The sequence below is a fragment of the Nelumbo nucifera genome, chromosome 6, assembly GCF_055504915.1.
Source record: "Nelumbo nucifera cultivar China Antique chromosome 6, China Antique-T2T, whole genome shotgun sequence".
NCBI classification, from domain to species: domain Eukaryota; kingdom Viridiplantae; phylum Streptophyta; class Magnoliopsida; order Proteales; family Nelumbonaceae; genus Nelumbo; species Nelumbo nucifera.
Genome location: NC_142654.1, coordinates 14986004 through 15005127, shown reverse-complemented (window position 1 = coordinate 15005127; position 19124 = coordinate 14986004). Strand labels below are relative to the sequence as shown.

The 19124-nt window shown below is 39.2% G+C and overlaps 1 protein-coding gene across 2 annotated transcripts in view; it reads left to right on the top strand.

Moving 5' to 3' along the window:
• The window catches only part of LOC104589769 (alpha/beta-Hydrolases superfamily protein), a 78083-nt gene that overhangs the window by 37682 nt on the left and 21277 nt on the right, over positions 1–19124 (top strand). For both annotated transcript variants that reach the window (XM_010248206.3, XM_088889762.1), the window contains one exon: positions 12685–12832. In XM_010248206.3, the coding sequence (XP_010246508.1) occupies positions 12685–12832 (148 nt within the window). The remainder of the gene's footprint in view (positions 1–12684; positions 12833–19124) is intronic.

Below are 19124 nucleotides of genomic sequence, written 5' to 3'. Positions count from 1 at the left end.
ACTAGGACCCCAAACATCTGAGTGAACAAGATCAAAAGGACTTATGACTCTATTATCTTCCTGGGGAACAAAAGTAACTCTGTGATATGATTCACAATCCAATTGAGACACTGATGCCAAATTAGGAACTAACTTCTTCGAAATATGAAGTGAAGGATGACCCAAACGGAAACGCCACTGGTGAGGAGTAAAGGATGAGTGAAGAGCTCTTGGCGGGCCATTAACATCTAGGTAGTATAGTCCTCCAACTTCACGACGTCCACTAATCATCTTCCTCGTCGTAAGATCTTGAAAAACACAATAGGAAGGAAAGAAAGTGACTGAACAGTTTAATGACTTTGTGAATTTACTTACAGACAAGAGAGTAAAAGGAAACTTTAGAATGTAAAAGGCAAGGTTAGGACTAATATCAGATCCAAGGGAAATATTACCAGTACCATTAATAGGAGAAGAAATGCCATTAGCTAGGGTAGTGGAAGGAGGAGTCAAGGACTCAAAAAGATCCGAAGATCTAGTCATATGATCTGAAGCTCTAGAATCAATTGTCCATGGTGAATGGCTAGAATTGGAAACTAAGCAAGCTGTACCTGACTTAGCAAGAGTGGCAGTGGATTTGGAAGGCACAGAATAAGCTAGACAAAGTCTCTCATATCCCTCACGAGTGATGGAAACCAATTCATTACTCTTACCAACTCCTGTGGCAGACAACTCACCAGTTGAGTCATTAATTCCATAATCATCCTCAACCATGACATGATTGGTCCATGAAGATGGTGGACCATGCAAGTCATAACAGAAAGATACAGTGTGTCCCTCATGACTACAATGTCTGCACTCTCTAACTGTACCACGGCCACCACTGTTTCTTCCACTATTTCTTCCTTCCTTACTTCCACCACAACCACCCCTAAAACTGCAGTTGGCACCTCTAATTGCACTTCTTCCCCCAACACCTCTGCCACTACCACCTTTGCTCGCTACTAAAGGAAACCTCTCTAAAGTAGTGGAATGATCATTATGGGTTGACATATCCTCTGGATATGAGAAAACACCTCTGTTACAAGAAAGCTAGCTTCAAGCTTGGTTTTGATCCTCCCATATTTTGAGCAAAGTTAACAGTGCAGATTTGGTGGAAGATTTCTTTGAAATTCTTGAGATTCAACCTTGAAATGTAAACTTGTTTCTTAGTGGTTAATGGTGTGGTGTGTTATCTTGATACCCAATCAGATTGTACTTCTCTTTTTTATTTTAATAAATTTCTTCTCTACTACTTCCCAAGATTTGAGCCCTCACAGGTTCAAACTCAGACCTCAATCCTGACAAGAATCTGGCAACATCTAAATGCTCCTGTTTAGCTTGTTGTATTCAAATCAGGGGAAAGAGGTTGATAAGCATTCAACTTGTTCCATAGACCTTTTATGGTAGCATAATATTCTTCGACACTTTTATCACCCTGTTGAAGAGAGACGTAATCCTAGTAAAGTAGGTAAATCCTTGTTACATTGTCCTGCCCTGAATACAACTGTTGGACTTGCTCCTAGATTTCCTTAGTGGTTTCCAAAAACATTACGTTGACACTAATATTGTTTTCCATACTATTCTATAAGGCATTCATAATCTGAGCATTTTCTTGCACCCAGTCATTGTACCCTTCAGACTCACTCTTGGGTTGATCTTCCTTGACATATTTCAACTTCCCTCTTGCAATTAAGGAAAGTTCCACAGATTAACCCATGGTACATAATTAGTACCAATTAGCTTGACAGTAGTTAACTGGGTGTTCATAAAGTCCGATTGCACTATTATACAAGACTTGGAGTTGCTATTGGAAGCAGCAATAAGTAGAATGAGACACCAACCAGCCAGGAAAAACAACTACACACACCAACCACAAGACGAAACACTCACTACAGAAATTTTAAGACCAACAAGGTTAATACAGTACCTTGCTACAGTGTTTTCAGCCCTAGAATCCAACAGAAGGCTCACACAAATACTTGCACGGTCCCAAAAAGCTCCACACACCATAGACAATAAATTTCCACACCACACCACAACACATCAAACTACACACCACAAATTGTCAAGAAAAAAAAAGGCTGCACTTAGTAAACATACCTGTACTCACGTCTAGGGCTGCAACAAAGAAGTGTTTAGTACACCATCACCAGCACCTTAAACTGACCAACTTAAGGCATTAAAGCCTCTTTTCCTAAGGGGCGACCAGTCCTTTTAGCTCCTTATCTCGAAGTGAGAGAGTTCTCAACTTCTAGGGCGCAAAAACAAGGTGTGAATAGTGACAGTCGAGTTCACAGCTCTGATACCATGTCACAGCACGAGAAAAGGCAAGAAAAAGGAGGGAGAAAAGGGATCTTGAGGAAGAAGATATGAACCGGCCTCTTCTCCCCCTTCGACCTGAACAGATGCTCTTCCTCTCCTAAAATGTACGTTAAACCCTTTCTCATCAAGGAGGGGTACGTACATATAGTAACTTACGTATAATCTTAGGGCATACACCACATTAGTGAAAGTAAGAGTAGTATCATTGTCAATCACATTTTAAACATTCCCACAACAAGTATATCACAATAAGAGTTATTTCTCATAAATTTTGTGTTCTCCAGCTCTAATTTCTTTCATCTTAGTAAATACTTCTCTTTTCTTGCAAATATATTAAGAACCAGAATCAATATACTGGTAGTAGAAATCTGCTGAATTAAAAAATATAAAAGAAAAGTAGTTTCTTGAAGAGAGAAGGAAGAGAGAAGGAGAAGAAGAGAAGAAGAGAAGTTGGAAAGAAAAGAGAGCAATAATTTGGCCGCCCCCTTCACTTATTATTTATACTAAAATAATAGAACAGTACAAAGACAACTATGCCTTTATAGGGTGGCAAAACATAAAACAACATATATAACACTCAAAAACATAATAAAATTTGGACTCACATAACTACTGTGGTCCCCACCTCCTATCTAACAACTAACATAAAACATCTACTCAGAAAAACATCATAAAAGTAATTAATCTTCAACACTCCCCGTCAAGTTGGGAGTAAATGCCACACATTCCCAACTTGCGTAGATCATGCTCAAGTTTGTTCTTTTCCACCCCTTTAGTGAGAACATCAGCCAGCTGCAACTCTGAAGAGACATAAGGCAAACAAACTTCTCCAGTTGTTACCTTTTCTCTTATAAAGTGTCTATCAACTTCAATGTGTTTTGTCCTATCATGTTGAATTGGATTGTGGGCAATATTGATTGCAGCCTGATTGTCACAGTATAACATCATAGGTTCCTCTTCTTTCACCCCAATCTCACTCAAAAGAGATCTAACCCAAAGAAGTTCTGAGACACCATGAGCCATGGATCTATACTCAGCCTCTGCACTTGACCTTGCCACAACCGCTTACTTCTTACTCTTCCAGGAGATCAAGTTTCCACCTACAAAGGTACACACTCCAGATGTAGACCTCCTGTCATCTAAGCATCCTGCCCAATCTGCATTTGTATAGGATTCTAGCTTCAGATTCTCATGATTTGAGAAAAGAATGCCTCTGCTAGGGTGCTTTTTCAGATATGCAAGTATTCTCTCAATAATTTCCCAGTGCTGAACCCGAGGTGCATGCATGTATTGACTCACAACACTGATAGCATAAGAAATATCTGGTCATGCCATACACAAATACAACAGTCGGCCCACCATTCTTTGATATCTCCCCACATCCTTTACCAACTTACCTTCCACACCATTAATTCTGTGATTTGGATCAATAGGAGTGTCTGCTGGTGTGGTCCCCAGCTTTCCAGTCTCTCGTAGTAGGTCAAGTACATACTTTCTCTGTGAAATGAACATCCCATGCTTGGATCTTGCAACTTCAATCCCTAAGAAGTATTTGAGCTCACCAAGATCTTTGATCTCAAATTCTTGCTGCAATGATTTTTTGAGATCATCAATCTCCTCTAGATCATTTCCTGTTACCACTATATCATCCATATACACAATCAGAATTGACACTGAAGCATCTCTCCTCTTCACAAAGAGTCTGTGATCAGACTGTGTGTGTGTGTGTGTATCCAAAACGGATGAGTGCTCCTCTGAACCTGTCAAACCAAGCCCTATGTGACTTTCAGTCCATACAAAGATTTTCTTAGTCTGCACACCTTTCCTTTACAACATTTTCATAAAAGCCTGTTGGAATGTCCATATATACCTCCTCCTGTAAATCACCATTGAGGAAAGCATTTTTGACATCAAGTTGAAACAAGGGCCATGAATAGGTGGCTGTTAGAGATAAAAGGATACGAACTGAACTCATCTTAGCAACTTTTGCAAAGCTTTCCAGATAATCAACACCATAGGTCTGAGTATACCCTTTTGCTACCAACCTTGCCTTGTACCTCTTTATCTTGCCATCGACCTTATACTTCATTGTGAATACCCATCTGCATCTGACTGTCTCCTTGTCTGGAGGGAGATAAACTATTTCCCAAGTTTGGTTTTTGATCAATGCATCAATCTTATCTTACATGGCTGTTTTCCATTCAAAGTTTGGAGAGAGCCTCAGTAACATTCTTGGGTATAGACACAGAATCCATGGAAGAAAGAAAAGCACGGTAGGACTAACAGAGAGTGGTGTGGGTTGAGGATGTGTGGAGTCAACCATCATCTACCAGCGCTGATATTTCTATGAGGCTGCCCGTAGTGGCTCAGATAAAAACTGGAGGTGCAGGTGCTGGTTGAACTGATGTAGATGCTGGCTGAACTGATGGAGGCACCACAGAAACAGGAAGAGGAACAAATTGTGTGTTTTCCTCCCCAAAACTCTCCCCCTGAGGAGAACCACTCGAGAAGAAGAATGTGGATTCAAAGAAGGTAACATCCATAGTGACAAATCTGCTCCTCGACACTGGGTCGCAACAGCAATACCCCTTTTGGTTTTGAGCATACCTAAGAAAAACACATTTCTTGGCCTTGGGATCCAATTTCTTGCGATGAGGGCCAAGAATGTGAACAAAAGAAACACAACCAAAAACCCTCAGAGGTATATGAAATATCTTTCCATTTGGAAAAAGAAGGCTAAATGGCACCTTAAACCCCAAAGTTCGTGAAGGAACACGGTTAATCAAATGCACGACTGTAAGAACTGCATCTCCCCAGAACTGCACAGGAACTAAAGCACACACCATAAGACTCCTTGCCACCTCCACAATGTGTCTGTTTTTCCTCTCAGCAATTCCATTCTGTTGTGGTGTATATGCACAACTGCTCTGATGAACTACACCATGTTCTAAGAGATACGTGGTCAGGTCCTTCTCAAAGTACTCTCTGGCATTATCTGATCTAAAAGCCTTAGTTCTCACTCCAAATTGTGTGAGAACCATCTGGTGGAACTGTCGTACCAAGTTAGGAACCTCATCACGTGATCTCATCAAATATATCCAAGAATATCGTGTATAATCATCCACAAACAAGAGAAAGTAATAGAATCCTCCCATGGAAGGGATATGATATGGCCCCCATACATCAGTGCGAACAATATTAAAAGCAGAAGTACTTCTTTTATTACTTGGTTTAAAAGACTGTCTACAATGCTTTCCTAACTGACAACTCTCACACTCCAAAGTAGATAACTAAACAGACTCAAACAACTTTGGGAAAAGAAATTTCAAAGAACTAAAAGAAAGATGTCCCAAGTGATTGTGCCAAAGCATAATCTGATTCACTGAATCTGACCCACTACTACTGTTGTTGCTAACATGATGGCCTTGATGTCTCGGAATCTCATCCAGAAGGTAGACTCCATTCACCTCACGACCACTCCCAATCATCTTCTTTGACTCCAGATCCTACAAAACACAATTACCAGGAAGAAAGGTCACGGAACAATTTAAATTTTTTGTCAAAGAACTAATAGATAGTAGGTTGGTATGAAGTCTAGGGACATGTAAAACAGAAGACAGAGTTATATCATTAGTCACTCTAACTGTCCCCTTCCCAGCAATGGGCATATGTGAACCATCTGCTGTAGAGACTCTGTCTTTACCAGAGCACAACTGATAGGGGCATTAGTCATATGCTTAGATTCTCTTGAGTCTATAATCCAGGGAGGTCCCTCCTTACCTGAAGTGGATGCAAGATTTGTAGTTGCATATGAACTACCTGTATGTGCAAAGGAAGTGGTGTATCTAGCTCCTGTATTCTGCTGTCCAAACCTCTCCAATTCTGTTCTCACTACTGCTACTGCAATGGATTCCCAATCAGTTTGGGAGAGAGGGGCTGAAGAGTCTCTTTTAGTGGCTACATTTGCATTTCCCTTCTTATTTCTTATCCGAGCAAGCATAAGATTTGGATGAAGCTTCCAACAAGTGTCCCTAGTATGCTTAGGCTTCTTGCAATGATCACACACCAAGTCCTTATCTTCCCTTCTAGTCTCACTACTCCCCCTGTCTCCATTTGACTTAGGTTTTATTGTACCAACCATAGCTGACTGGTCAATCCCAGGCTGTCTCAACATTACATTCCTCCTACTCTCCTCTACAGAGACAAAGGCATAGGCCTGAGAGAGTGTCACACCCTCCCTAGAAAGGATATGCTGCCTAGCAATGTCAAATTCAGGGTTCATCCCTACCAAGAACTCAAAAACCCTATTCCTCTCTACTAGTCTGTGATAAGTTGCTGCATCATTTACACTTTCCCATACCACGGTTTCTAAGTGATCTATTTCCTGCCATAGGGTTTTTAGCATGGAGAAATACACAACAAGAGGTTTTTCTCCTTGTTTCATACTTATCACCTGATTTCTTAACTGATAGGCTTTGGCTTCATTTTGCTTTTGAGAGTAGGTTTTAGTCACTCCATCCCAAATCTCCTTAGCAGTATTAGCCCATAGGAAATTTTTTGCAATATGAGGTAACATAGAATTACACAGCCAGGACATTACCATGTAATTCTCCTGCACCCATTGGGAAGAGTCTATATCAGGTTTCTTCTCATCCCCAGTGAGATACCCTAATTTTCCACGGGCACCAATAGCCATCTTAGCTGATTGTGCCCACTCCAAATAATTTGTACCATTAAGTTTTACTGTAGTAATGATCCCAGACCCAAAAATATCACTACTACCACCAACACCCAGTGCAACTGCACCAATAGATTTCATCTCGGTATTCCAACACTCCATTTTACTTCAAACAGTTCAACAGTAAGAAAAAAATAGATTGGAGACCTTCAAAAAATAATTTAATATCACACACACAGAAACCAACCCTTTCGGAAGAAGAAGACCCTAGCTGGAGGGAAATCTCTCTCCTCCCCACGCCTCCCAACAGAGAGAAAAGTGAATCGATCTCTTCGGGAGGCCCATAAAATTCCAGAAACCAAACCGCCCTCTTCAGAAAATCAAAAGAAAACTAACAATACCTAAGCGCCCAAGATCAGATCAAAAACAAAGAGTTCAACTTTTCTGGGACTCTTCCCCGTACTCCAGTTCTTCCTGATTTTGATGCCGAACAGTAGATCACCTTCCTGATGACTAGATCCCACCAAAAACTCCAAGAACTAGGCAATCTATAGCAGATCGATCAGCCCTCTACTACTTCATGTAGTCGGCTGACCTAGGGCTGCATGAGAATGCTTCAAGAAACCCTAGCCGAAGCTCTGATACCAAGTAGAAATCTGCTGAATTAAAAAATATAAAAGAAAAGTAGTTTCTTGAAGAGAGAAGGAAGAGAGAAGGAGAAGAAGAGAAGTTGGAAAGAAAAGAGAGCAATAATCTAGCCGCCTCCTTCACTTATTATTTATGCTAAAACAATAGAACAATACAAAGACAACTATGTCCTTATAGTGCGGCAAAACATAAAACAGCATATATAACACTCAAAAACATAATAAAATTTAGACTCATATAACTACTGTGGTCCCCACCTCCTATCTAACAACTAACATAAAACATCTACTCAGAAAAACATCATAAAACTAATTAATCTTCAACACTAATTCATGGAATCACCATCAGCAAGCAAGGATTCAGAAACAACACAATTTCTTCCTGAATTATTATAATCTTTGTTATTGTAAATTTTATTATTCTTTAGTTTAGGGCAATTGAATTTGGTTTGTCTAGGCTTACCACATTCATGAGTCATAACAATTTCCCTACCTTTTAAAATTCCTTGTGAACTTAGTTTCTTGTTTTTTGAGTTTTTTCCTTTGGTTTGAAATTTTTGTTTTTTAGCTTTTCTTGTTCATTAGATGTTTTAGCTAAGATAGAACTCACAACTATAGGATTACTTAAAATTTTCTTATTCCTTCTTTAATCTACCAATCCTAAGAGTGTAGGCAAAATTTTCATATCAATTGCTACAAGTTTAAAGTGATAACTACTGGTTGCCATGATCTGGAAAGCTATGTAAGATTTTAGAGACCTGAATTTTCTCTAGAATAGGGTTGTTTGTAGCAAAGTTTTTGAACCACTGTTGACCCGGATGGTCGGACTGTTCGGCCCGGGAACCGTCCAGGCAACCGGTTCTGTTTTACCCCAAACCCGGAATCTGGTAAAAAACCGTTGAAAAAGTCAACAAACCGTTGATTTGGGCGGTCGAACCATCGACCCGTCGACCTGTTCAATGGTTTTTGACCGTTTTTTAGTTATTTTTATTTTTTTTAAATTTTGCTGTCAGAATGGGCCGTCTGTTCGAACTGGACGGTTGGACTGTCGACCCGGAAACCGGTGGCCAGAACGGTTCTGTTTCCGGGTCGTTTTTTAAAACGTTGGTTTGTAGCAGGCAATTCCTTTGTATTTTGTTCATTTTATTAATGTGATCAGTTTTAGTTTCTCCCTCTTTCATTGTTCATGTATAATGTTTTTCATTTAATATTTGTACCAAGGTCAGTGTGGACACCTCCTCTTGAAGGTTTTCTGAAATTAAACTTTGATGGGAGCAGTCAAGGCAATCCAGGTCCTTTGGGAATTGGAGGAGTCATAAGGAACACAGAAGGGGTCATACTAACACTTTATTCAGGACCGGTGGGGATTGGACTCTTTAAAGGCTGAACTGTTTGCAGTGTTACAAGGTGTTCAGATTGTCAAAGACTTGAACTTGGAGAACCTGATAATTGAAGGGGACTCCAAGGTGGTGGTAGGTTGGTTGAGAGATCCGGACTCAGTGATTTGGTGTTGTAGAAATGAAATGAAGAAGTTTCAGTGGTTAACACAGAAAATGAATCTAAGTATACAATGATTTGGTGTAATTCTGTACTAGTTCTGTTCTAACAGTGAGGCTGCATCTCATGCCTCCCTGTGGGATGCTTGTAACGATGCATATCTTTATGATTTTCAATGAATTTTAATGATCTTCTACTTATCAAAAATTACTTAACAGTTTCAAATACATTTTTATCATTTTTATAATCCTCAAAAATAACATCTACATCTGGTTCTATAAATTCTAGGAAACTGGTTTTAGCTTTCTTGTTGATTTTCTCTCACTTTTGAAATTTATGTACTATAGTTAGCGGAGAATCATTGGTTGTATAGTAGGAATAGGTTTTGTCTAAAATAAAATCAACAATTTCCTTTTCCAGAATACCTCTAATTCTACATTTCCACATTGGTTAATTAGTTCCATTCATTTGTCAGTTTTACTTGATTCTTGAGACAAAGCAAATGATGCTGTAATACTGAAAACAGTTAATTGAAACTAAAATAAGATAATGTTAGAGTTTAGCTTCTCAGATGTCTTAGAGAATCACTTCAATAGATCTAGAACTTCACATCAATGCTTATGATTGCCCAAAGCTGTCTTTGTTGGATGTTTCAAACTTGAAAGGGCATCCAACAACTGATTTTACTCTCAAACATGTAAAAATAGGGAAATAATCAATTATTTAATGTATATTAGACTTGACAAAACAAAGATTAAAAGATAAAATGAGTAAATTGAGTAGGCAATACCTGGTTTTTGCCTAGATGTGGTTCGGATACTATGACAAATCACGTTATGCATGAAGAACTCTCAAAAGTTCTTTGTCTTGGTCTTCTAGTTGTGTAAATCACATCTCATTCCTCAGATTTGAACCAAAAAACACAAATCCCTAATTTTTACTTACGGTTTTACAAGAAACACACTAAAATTGATCCATATTTTAGAGATTTTTAACTTTAATCACCTAAAATACAAAACCGGCAACAAATCTAGCTTTTCTCTTTTGATTATCGATAAACAAAACTCGATTAGTGGTGTAAGATTAGGGTCTTTGTACAACACTTTAAATCCATTTATAGAAGGACATTATGTAGGAGATGTTAGGTGCGAGGCTTGGATTGATCTAACCAAGATTAGGTCGGTGGAGTTTTTAGAAAGGGGGTTTGAGTTGGAAGAAATAAAACATGTGGTCTTTGCAGTGGATAGGGTTAAAGCCCTTGGACCAAATGATTTCACAATGGCTTTCTATCAAGACTGTTTGGATATAGCAAAAGATGATCTACTAGAATTGTTTAATTAATTTTTTGATAGAGGGATCATCAATCTAGGAATGAACTCTACTTTCATAACCTTGGTGCCCCAAAATCCAAAAGTCTGCCACCTAAGAGATTTTAGGCCTATTAGCCTAGTTACTAGTGTTTATAAAATTAGAGCTAAGGTCTTATCTATAAGACTCAAGAAAGTTCTCCCCTCCATCACCATACAATTTTAAGGAGCCTTTGTGCAAGATTGGCAAATTACTGATAAGATCCCAATAACAAACGAATGCATGGAATTTATGAGGAAATCGGGCAGAGGTGGTTTGGCGTGCAAGTTAGACATTGAGGAAGCATATGATTTAGTGGATTGGGCTTTTCTCTCCTAGAGGTTATAACAATGATTTAAAAGGCACACCTAGGTGCACAGGCGAGGCACATTTCAAGGTATGCACCTTGCTTAGGCCCTAGGTCAACACTTTCAAAAGGTGTGTGTTTGGTGCATCTTATGCTTCAGCCCAGGAATGTGCCTTTTCAAAATTTGTGCATTTTGCTCTTTTTTAGGCATAGTGGATGGGCCTGGGGCTTCTCCCCCAGACCCTTGATCAAGTCCCTTGAGGCAAGCCCAAACATGTCCATGTTAGGGGGCTCTAAGAACCCCCTATTTGCTAATGTTATTCATTCATTTATCATAATAAAAGATATTATAAAAGACAATTAAAATTATAAAATCATTTTTTGTAGGGAACTAGGGATTGAGAATTTAAGACCCTAACATATTTATCAAAAAAAAAAAAAAAGAACTTAAGACCCTAACATGAGCTTGTTTGGGCTTGCCTCAAGGAGCTTGGTACAAAGGTGGCCCATAGAATCAGGAATGAAAATATTTAACATCACATTAGCTATTTGAAGTAATGTTATTGGAAAAAAAAAATAAAGAGATTGAAAGTTTGCATGCTTGTATATGTTTTAAATGTTTGATTTTATTTTTAATTTTTCATTTTGAATGTATTTTACATGTTATGTTTATGCATTTTAATTTGAGATAATAGTCGTTTTTAAAATAAGTTTATATTTTTAATTAATATTATGTTTTATATTTTATTTTATAGTTGTTTTTGACTTTTTTGCATTTTTTGCATTTTTGTGCTTTGCTTTGAAAAGGCACATGCTTTTCCCTGTGCGTCAGGTGCAAAATGCCCTAGTGCTGTTTTTGCACTTTGTGCTTTTAAAACACGGGATTATAGGGAGTTGCAGTTTTGGTAGTGGTGTAAATGGATCTTAAGTTGTCTGTCCTTGTGCCACTACTCAATCCTAGTCAATGAGGCGACTGGAGATTTTTTTTTTCAACTTTAAGGGGTCTTAGATAGGTAGACCCTCTACTCTCTCGTCTTCACCCTAATAGCTGATGTTTCAAGTAGTCTACTCACAAGAGATGATAGTTTGCAGTTAATTAAAGGGGAGGTGGATTGGTAGGAATATGGTGTTAGTCATCCACCTCCAATTTGCTGATGACATTATAGTTTTTTTCCGAGGGGGATGACATGCAGCAGGTTCAGAACTTGAGATATGTGGTGGAGCTGTTTAAAAGAATATCTAACTTGAAGTTCAATTTGGAGAAGAGTTTTTTGACAGGAGTTACTGTAGAGGACTCATATTTAGTTGATTGTGCTAAGGTATTTAGGTTGTTCCTCTTTTCTACTCCTTTTTATTGAGGTGTAGACACATAGAGACTAACACCAAATCATGCATTTACTTACCAGGGCCTGGGATTGTGATGAGTAATGAGTTATAGGTTGGCTGTACATCTGCTGACTTCATCTTTATGGCTGTCGATGTCAGCAGTGTCTAAAGAAGCATGTCAGCACAGGATGATTGTGAGGGGAGCTTTTATACGGTTATACCAACCAGTGACACTATCTTGTGATAATGGTGTTTATGTGAGGAATTGGCATGAATGGGATGAGAATCTGTCTTGGATATCATGCCTTAATACAAGAATATTAAAATTACAAAAATAACCCTTAATATGTGCTTCTCAATTAATCTAACTACATAAAATGCTCTTATGCATGTCTGATTATCTCAAAAGTTAATTTTATTTTTCTGTTGGTTGCAGATGTATCAAATCATTTTTGATAAACACTTACCGTCTATCTTTTTATTTCTCGCAAGATTCCTATCAATAAGGAATTCATAAAGCTTAGTAACTTTTTGGTTTTCAGTTCCCAGATCTTTTCTTTTCTTGTAAGCTCCACTGCAGCAGTGTTTGGCTTGTTTCCAAGCTGGGCTTCTAGATTTTTAGTGAGAAGATCTATTGGGAAGTCTTGGTCTGCGACAGCAGTTGAGGCTGGCTGCAATTACCTTCTTCAGGTAAAACTCTTATCTGGTACACATAGTTGTGGCTAATCTATAATATGCTATTCTGATATGCTTAAGGTATGATATGACAGAAGTTTTCAGATTCAATAAGCTACTTGTAAGTTCTCATGCTTCTTTTCCTTTTCTCACATTTCAATAGTATTTGTCTTATTAATGGTTTATAAGTTTATCTGTTCTTTCTTTCCTTTCCTCTTCTGCGATTGTGGTTGGAAGCTAGAAACAGGCTGCAGTTCATCCAGTTGATCCATGTATGAAGCTCTGATACCATGTCATCCTAGGTGACTGTTACTCCTGGGGTTCCATAAATGAGTTCCCCCACTTCTGAAAGGTGTACTTTATTAAGAGAGAAATAGCTATTTGCAATTACAAAAATACCCTTATTATTTTACATAATATACTAGGCTACAATAGTCCTATCCTATTATAATAGGGCAAGAGAAAATAAAACTAGAATACCAGCATTATGTATAAGTCTGTCTACTGGGAGAACCACCTTGTTCCTGACAAGTGTCCTGCATGAAGACAAAGATGGTACTGAGTACCCAAGTTGGGCCTCTTTTTTTGAGATCCAAAAAAAAGAACTAGGATGTGTGTAGATGCAAGAATAAGAAGTGGACAAGCGGGGATAATTTGCAAAGTTGATATGGAGAAGGCGTATGATCATGTAGAATTTGTGTTTTTTTTGGAAGAAGTGATGAGAAGAATTTTGGAGAAAAGTGGAGTTGGATGTCTGCATGCATTTCATCAGTTTCATACTTGGTATTGTTAATGGAGCGTCTCCTAAGTTCTTTGATTCTTCCATAGGTTTGAGACAAGGAGATCCTTTTCGTTTTGGTGGTGGAGGTACTTAGCAAATTGATTAACAAAGGGATGGAGGCTGGGTTGTTGAACGGCTTTAGGGTTGGAAGAGAAGCAGTTGACACATTAATTTTAGTTGATGCATCAGTTCAACATGTTCTAAGGGTAAGGGCAATTTTGAAGATTTTTGAGATGCTGTTTGGTTTGAAGATTTATTTGAGTAAGAGCGTGATGATTAGTGTAGGGGGTATTGAGAAGGAGGTTTGGAAGGTTGTGCAGTGGCCATGGGTTGCTTGATAGGAGAGTTTCCTTTTACTTGGGGTTACCAATTGGGGCCAAAGCTAGGTGGAAGGTGTAAGAATAGTTCAGTCAAACTGTTTTCAGAGATAGAGAAGAGAGAAAGAGAGAGGGAGAAGAAGAAGAATAAGAGAGGAGAAAGGAGTGTCGAACTGAGAAGTCAAAGAGACTCTCCCAGCCGACCATACATTTATATATCAAAATCAGTGTACAAAGACAACTATGCCCCTACTAAGTATGGGACATGTAATTAACATAATACTAAAACGGAAAAGACTGAAATACCCTTCCTTAGCTGACTCTAACACTCCCCTCAAGCTGGAGAATATATATCATATTAGTCCCAGCTTGTTACATATATAGCTCACTCTTCTCGAATTCAACCCTTTTGTGAACAGATCTGTCCACTGATCACCTGTTCTCACATGCTCTGTGCTTATGACACCATTGAGGACTTTTTCCCTTACAAATTGGCAATCTACCTCTATGTACTTAGTTCTCTCATAAAAGACTGGATTGGATGAGATGTGAGTTGCAGCTTGGTTGTCATAGTATAGCTTCATGGGTTTTCTTATTGAGAACCCAATTTCCTGCAAAAGATTTTTCAACCACACTAGTTCACATGTAGTGTGTGCCATGGCCCTGTATTATGCTTTTGCACTGTTCCTTGCTACAATAGTCTGCTTCTTGCTCTTCCATGTCACTAGATTTCCTCCAAGAAAGGTGCAATAACCTATAGTGGATCTCCTGTCCAATATTGGGCTTTCTCAATCTGCATCTGTATAGCCAATTATTTCAAGACCACCTCCTAGATTGTACAGTAACCCACGACCTGGAGCCCCCTTCAAATACCAAACAATTCTAAGAACTGCATCCCAATGGGGAACTCAAGGGCTTTGCATAAATTGGCTTTGTGATAGTTAGGTAATTCAGTTTTCCCGCTAGCCTTGTATACCTTCCCAGATTACCAAATAACTCACTTATATCACTGCCCAACTTCACATTCGGTTCCATGGGAGTTTTGGTTGGTTTTGCACCTAATAGTCCTGTTTCTTCCAATAGGTCAAGAACATATTTCCTCTGACATAGGTTTATGCCTTGCTTCGGTATAGCAACTTCTATACCCAAGAAATACTTCAAATTCCCAAGATCTTTTGTCTGAAAGTGATCTTGAAGAAAGGCCTTTAGTCTATCAATCCCAAGTCTATCACTACCATTGATGACTATGCCATCCTCAGAAAGTACTAGCAATATCTTCCCAGCTTCAGAGTCATAGCTAAATACTAATGGTCAACTTGACATTGTTTCATTCCGAACTCCTTCACTACTTCACTAAATTTTCCAAACCAAGCACGGGAGACTGTTTGAGCTCGTAGATTGCCTTCTTGAGCTTACACACCTTACCATCCTCCCCTGAGCAACAAACCTTGGTGGTTGCTCCATGTACACTTCCTTTAGAAGATCAACATGGAGGAAGGCATTTTTAATATCAAGCTGAAACAAAGGCCAATCATGCATGACTGCTAAGAAAAGCAACACACGTATTGAGCCAATCTTAGCAACAGGAGAAAAGGTTTCCACATAATCTACACCCTAAAGTTGAGATACCCTTTGGCAATTAAACGGATTTTCAGCCGTTCCATTCTCCCATCTGGTAGATATTTAATAACATACACCCATTTACAACCAACAACATGCTTACCTGGGGGAAGATTGGTGAGTTCCCACGTATGATTGTGATGAAGGGCAGAGAGTTCCTCTTCCATAGCTTTACGCCACCTTGGCGAGGTAAGAGCCTCTTGAACATCCTTAGGTGTAGACACAAAGGATAACAGAGAAACAAACTCGCGATGGGAAGCGGAAAGGTGAGAGATAGAAACATAATTGGATATGGGGTGCAAAGTGCAACTACATTTACCTTTCCATAATGCAATAGGAAGGTTAAGGTCAGAAGGCAACTCGGGTGTGGAAGAACCTAGATCTGCAAACGAAGTAGAAGTTGGAGGAGGTGCTGGTCTCTGTTGGTGAGTATACACTTGACGGATTGGTGGCCTTTCAGTAAGTTCCTGCATTGGGGAAGGTGGAGACTCAGTCACAACGGGAACAACAGGAATGGGATTATCAATTGGAAGAGGAAGAGGAACCTCTTTGGGAGGAGAAATATCAGGACCTGAGAAGTACGACACAAACTCAAAGAATGTAACATCAGGATAGACAAAGGATTTTTGAGTAATAGGATTATAGCATTTATACCCTTTCTGAGTCCTTGAGTAGCCAAGAAAGATACACTTAATGGAGCGTGCATCCAACTTGTCTAGAACAGGACCAAGATTCTGAACAAAGCACACACACTTGAAGATCTTGGGAGTTAAGGGATATGGATACAAAGTGGGAAACAAAATAGAGAACGGAGAACGACCATCAAGAATGAATGAGGGCATTCGATTAATGAGAAAACAAGCAGTAAGTATTGCATCACTCCAGAAACGTTTAGGAACATTCATATGATGAAGAAGAGACCGAGTTGTTTCAAGTAGATGTCGGTTCTTCCTCTCAGCCACTCCATTTTGTCGAGGAGTGTTTGCATAGGATGTTTGATGAATAATGCCATGTTGTTCCAAATACTACTGAAATGAAGTAAGAAAATACTCTCTGCCATTGTTTGAACGAAGAATTTTAATTGAAACACCAAATTGTGTACACACTTTAGCATGAAACTTATGGAAAATGGAAAATAATTCATTTCTTTCTTTCATTAAATAAATCCATGTCATTCTTGAACAATCATCAACAAAAATAACAAAATACCTGTAACCATTACAAGACTCAATTCTAATTGGACCCCAAATGTTTGAATGAACCAAATCAAAAGGACTCAACATGCGATTATCAACTCTAGGATTGAAGGAAACCCTATGGTGTTTCCCATACTGACACGACTCACACTGCAAAGAAGATAGACAACTCAATGATAGAACAAGTAACTTGAGAGCTTTAAGAGATGGATGGATGAGTCTACAATGCCAATGGAGAGGAGTCAAAGAAATTTGAAGAGCAACTGTAGAACCACCACCGTCAAGGTAATACAACCCACCAGCTTCATGCCCTCCACCAACCTTCCTCCCCGTCTTGAGATCTTGAAAAACACAAGAAGAAGGGTAAAACATGATAGAACAATTGAGGGATTTGGTTAGTCGACTAACAAATATAAGATTAAAAGGAAACTTGGGTACATATAAAACAAAAGACAAAGAAAGAGACGCTTTGTCAACATTACCAACACCGTAAATGGGGTGGTAGAACTGTAAAATCCCTATTCGATTCTAGGTTAAAGTAGAGAAGAAGAGAAGAAGGTGGAGAAGAAGGGTTCAGCCAGATTAGGAAAAATCAGTCCACCTCTAGCCAACCCACTTGTATTTATCTCCAATAACATAGTTACAAGAAAGACCATATTGTCCCTCATAAGTGATGGAACACATAACTTAAACTTAAATAAAATAGACCTTTCACTCTCAAATAAATAAACCCAAATGACCAAAATACCTCTGATTTGTGTATTCTAACACTCCCCCTCAAGCTAGAGAGTATATGTCATATAGTCCTAGTTTGTCACAAATATAATCTACTCTGCCCCAAGATAATCCCTTTGTAAAGAGATCTGCCCACTGATTTCCTGAGCTCACATGAGATGTGGTTATCACTCCACTTATCACTTTCCCTCTCACAAAGTGACAATCGACCTCAATATGCTTGGTTCTCTCATGGAAGACTGGGTTGGAAGAGATGTGAACAACAACCTGGTTATCACAGTATAGTCTCATGGGTTTGTCAACCGAGAACCCCATCTCTTGTAGAGGTTCTTCAACCATACTAGTTCACATGTGGTATGAGCCATAGCTCTGTACTCAGCTTCTGCATTACTTCTTACCACCACTGTTTCTTGCTCTTCCAAGTTACAAGATTGCCACCAAGGAAGGTACAATATCCTGTAGTTGATCTCCTGTCTGATATAGAACCAACCCAATCAACATCTGTATACCCTACTATTTCAAGAGTCCCTCCACTTTGGTATAGCAAACCATGACCTGGAGCACCCTTCAGGTACCTAACAATCCTTAGAACTGCTTCCCAATGAGGAATCCGAGGATGTTGCATAAACTGACTCACCATACTCACAACAAATGATATATCTGGTCGGGTAATAGTCAGATAATTCAACTTTCCCACCAACCTCCTGTATCTTCCAGGATCATCAAACTCTTCACCTGCATCAACACTCAACTTGACATTAAGTTCCATAGGAGTCTTTGCTGGTTTAACACCTAACAGCCCTGTTTCTTTAAGTAGGTCAAGAACATATTTTCTGACATAAGTTAATTCCATGCCTTGACCTTGCAACTTCTATTCCCAGGAAGTACTTCAGCTTACCCAAATCTTTCGTATTGAAGTGGTCCTGTAGGAATTTCTTCAACCTGTCAATCCTGTTACAGTCACTCCTAGTTATGACAATATCATCCACATACACCACTAGCAAGATTTTCCCATCTTTTGAGTCATGGCTGAACACAGAATGGTCTACCTGACACTGTTTCATCCCAAAGTCTTTCACTATTTCACTGAACCTGCCAAACCATGCGCGTGGAGATTGTTTCAGTCCATAAATTGCTTTTTTGAGTCTACAAACCTTACCATCCTCCCCCTGAGCAACAAACCTTGGCGGTTGCTCCACATACACTTCCTCAATGAGATCACCATGTGGGAAAGCATTTTTGATGTCAAGTTGCACAAAAGGCCAATCATACATAGCAGCTAATGAAATCAACACCCGAACTGAACCAATTTTAGCAATAGGAGAAAATGTCTCCATATAGTCCACACCATACAACTGAGAATAGCCCTTGGCCACTAACCTGGCCTTCAATCGCTCCACACTGACATCTGGAAGATACTTCACTGTGTAGACCCACTTACACCCAACAGCATGCTTACCGGGAGGAAGAGCAGTGAGTTCCCACGTGTGATTGGGTTGTAGAGCAGAGAGTTCCTCTTCCATGGCTTGCCGCCACCCTGGGGAGGTAAGGGCTTCCTGGACAGTCTTGGGAATGGAAACAGATGATAGCAATGATATAAAGTTGCGATGAGAAGCAGAAAGGTGAGCAGCTAAAACATAGTATGAAATAGGATGAGA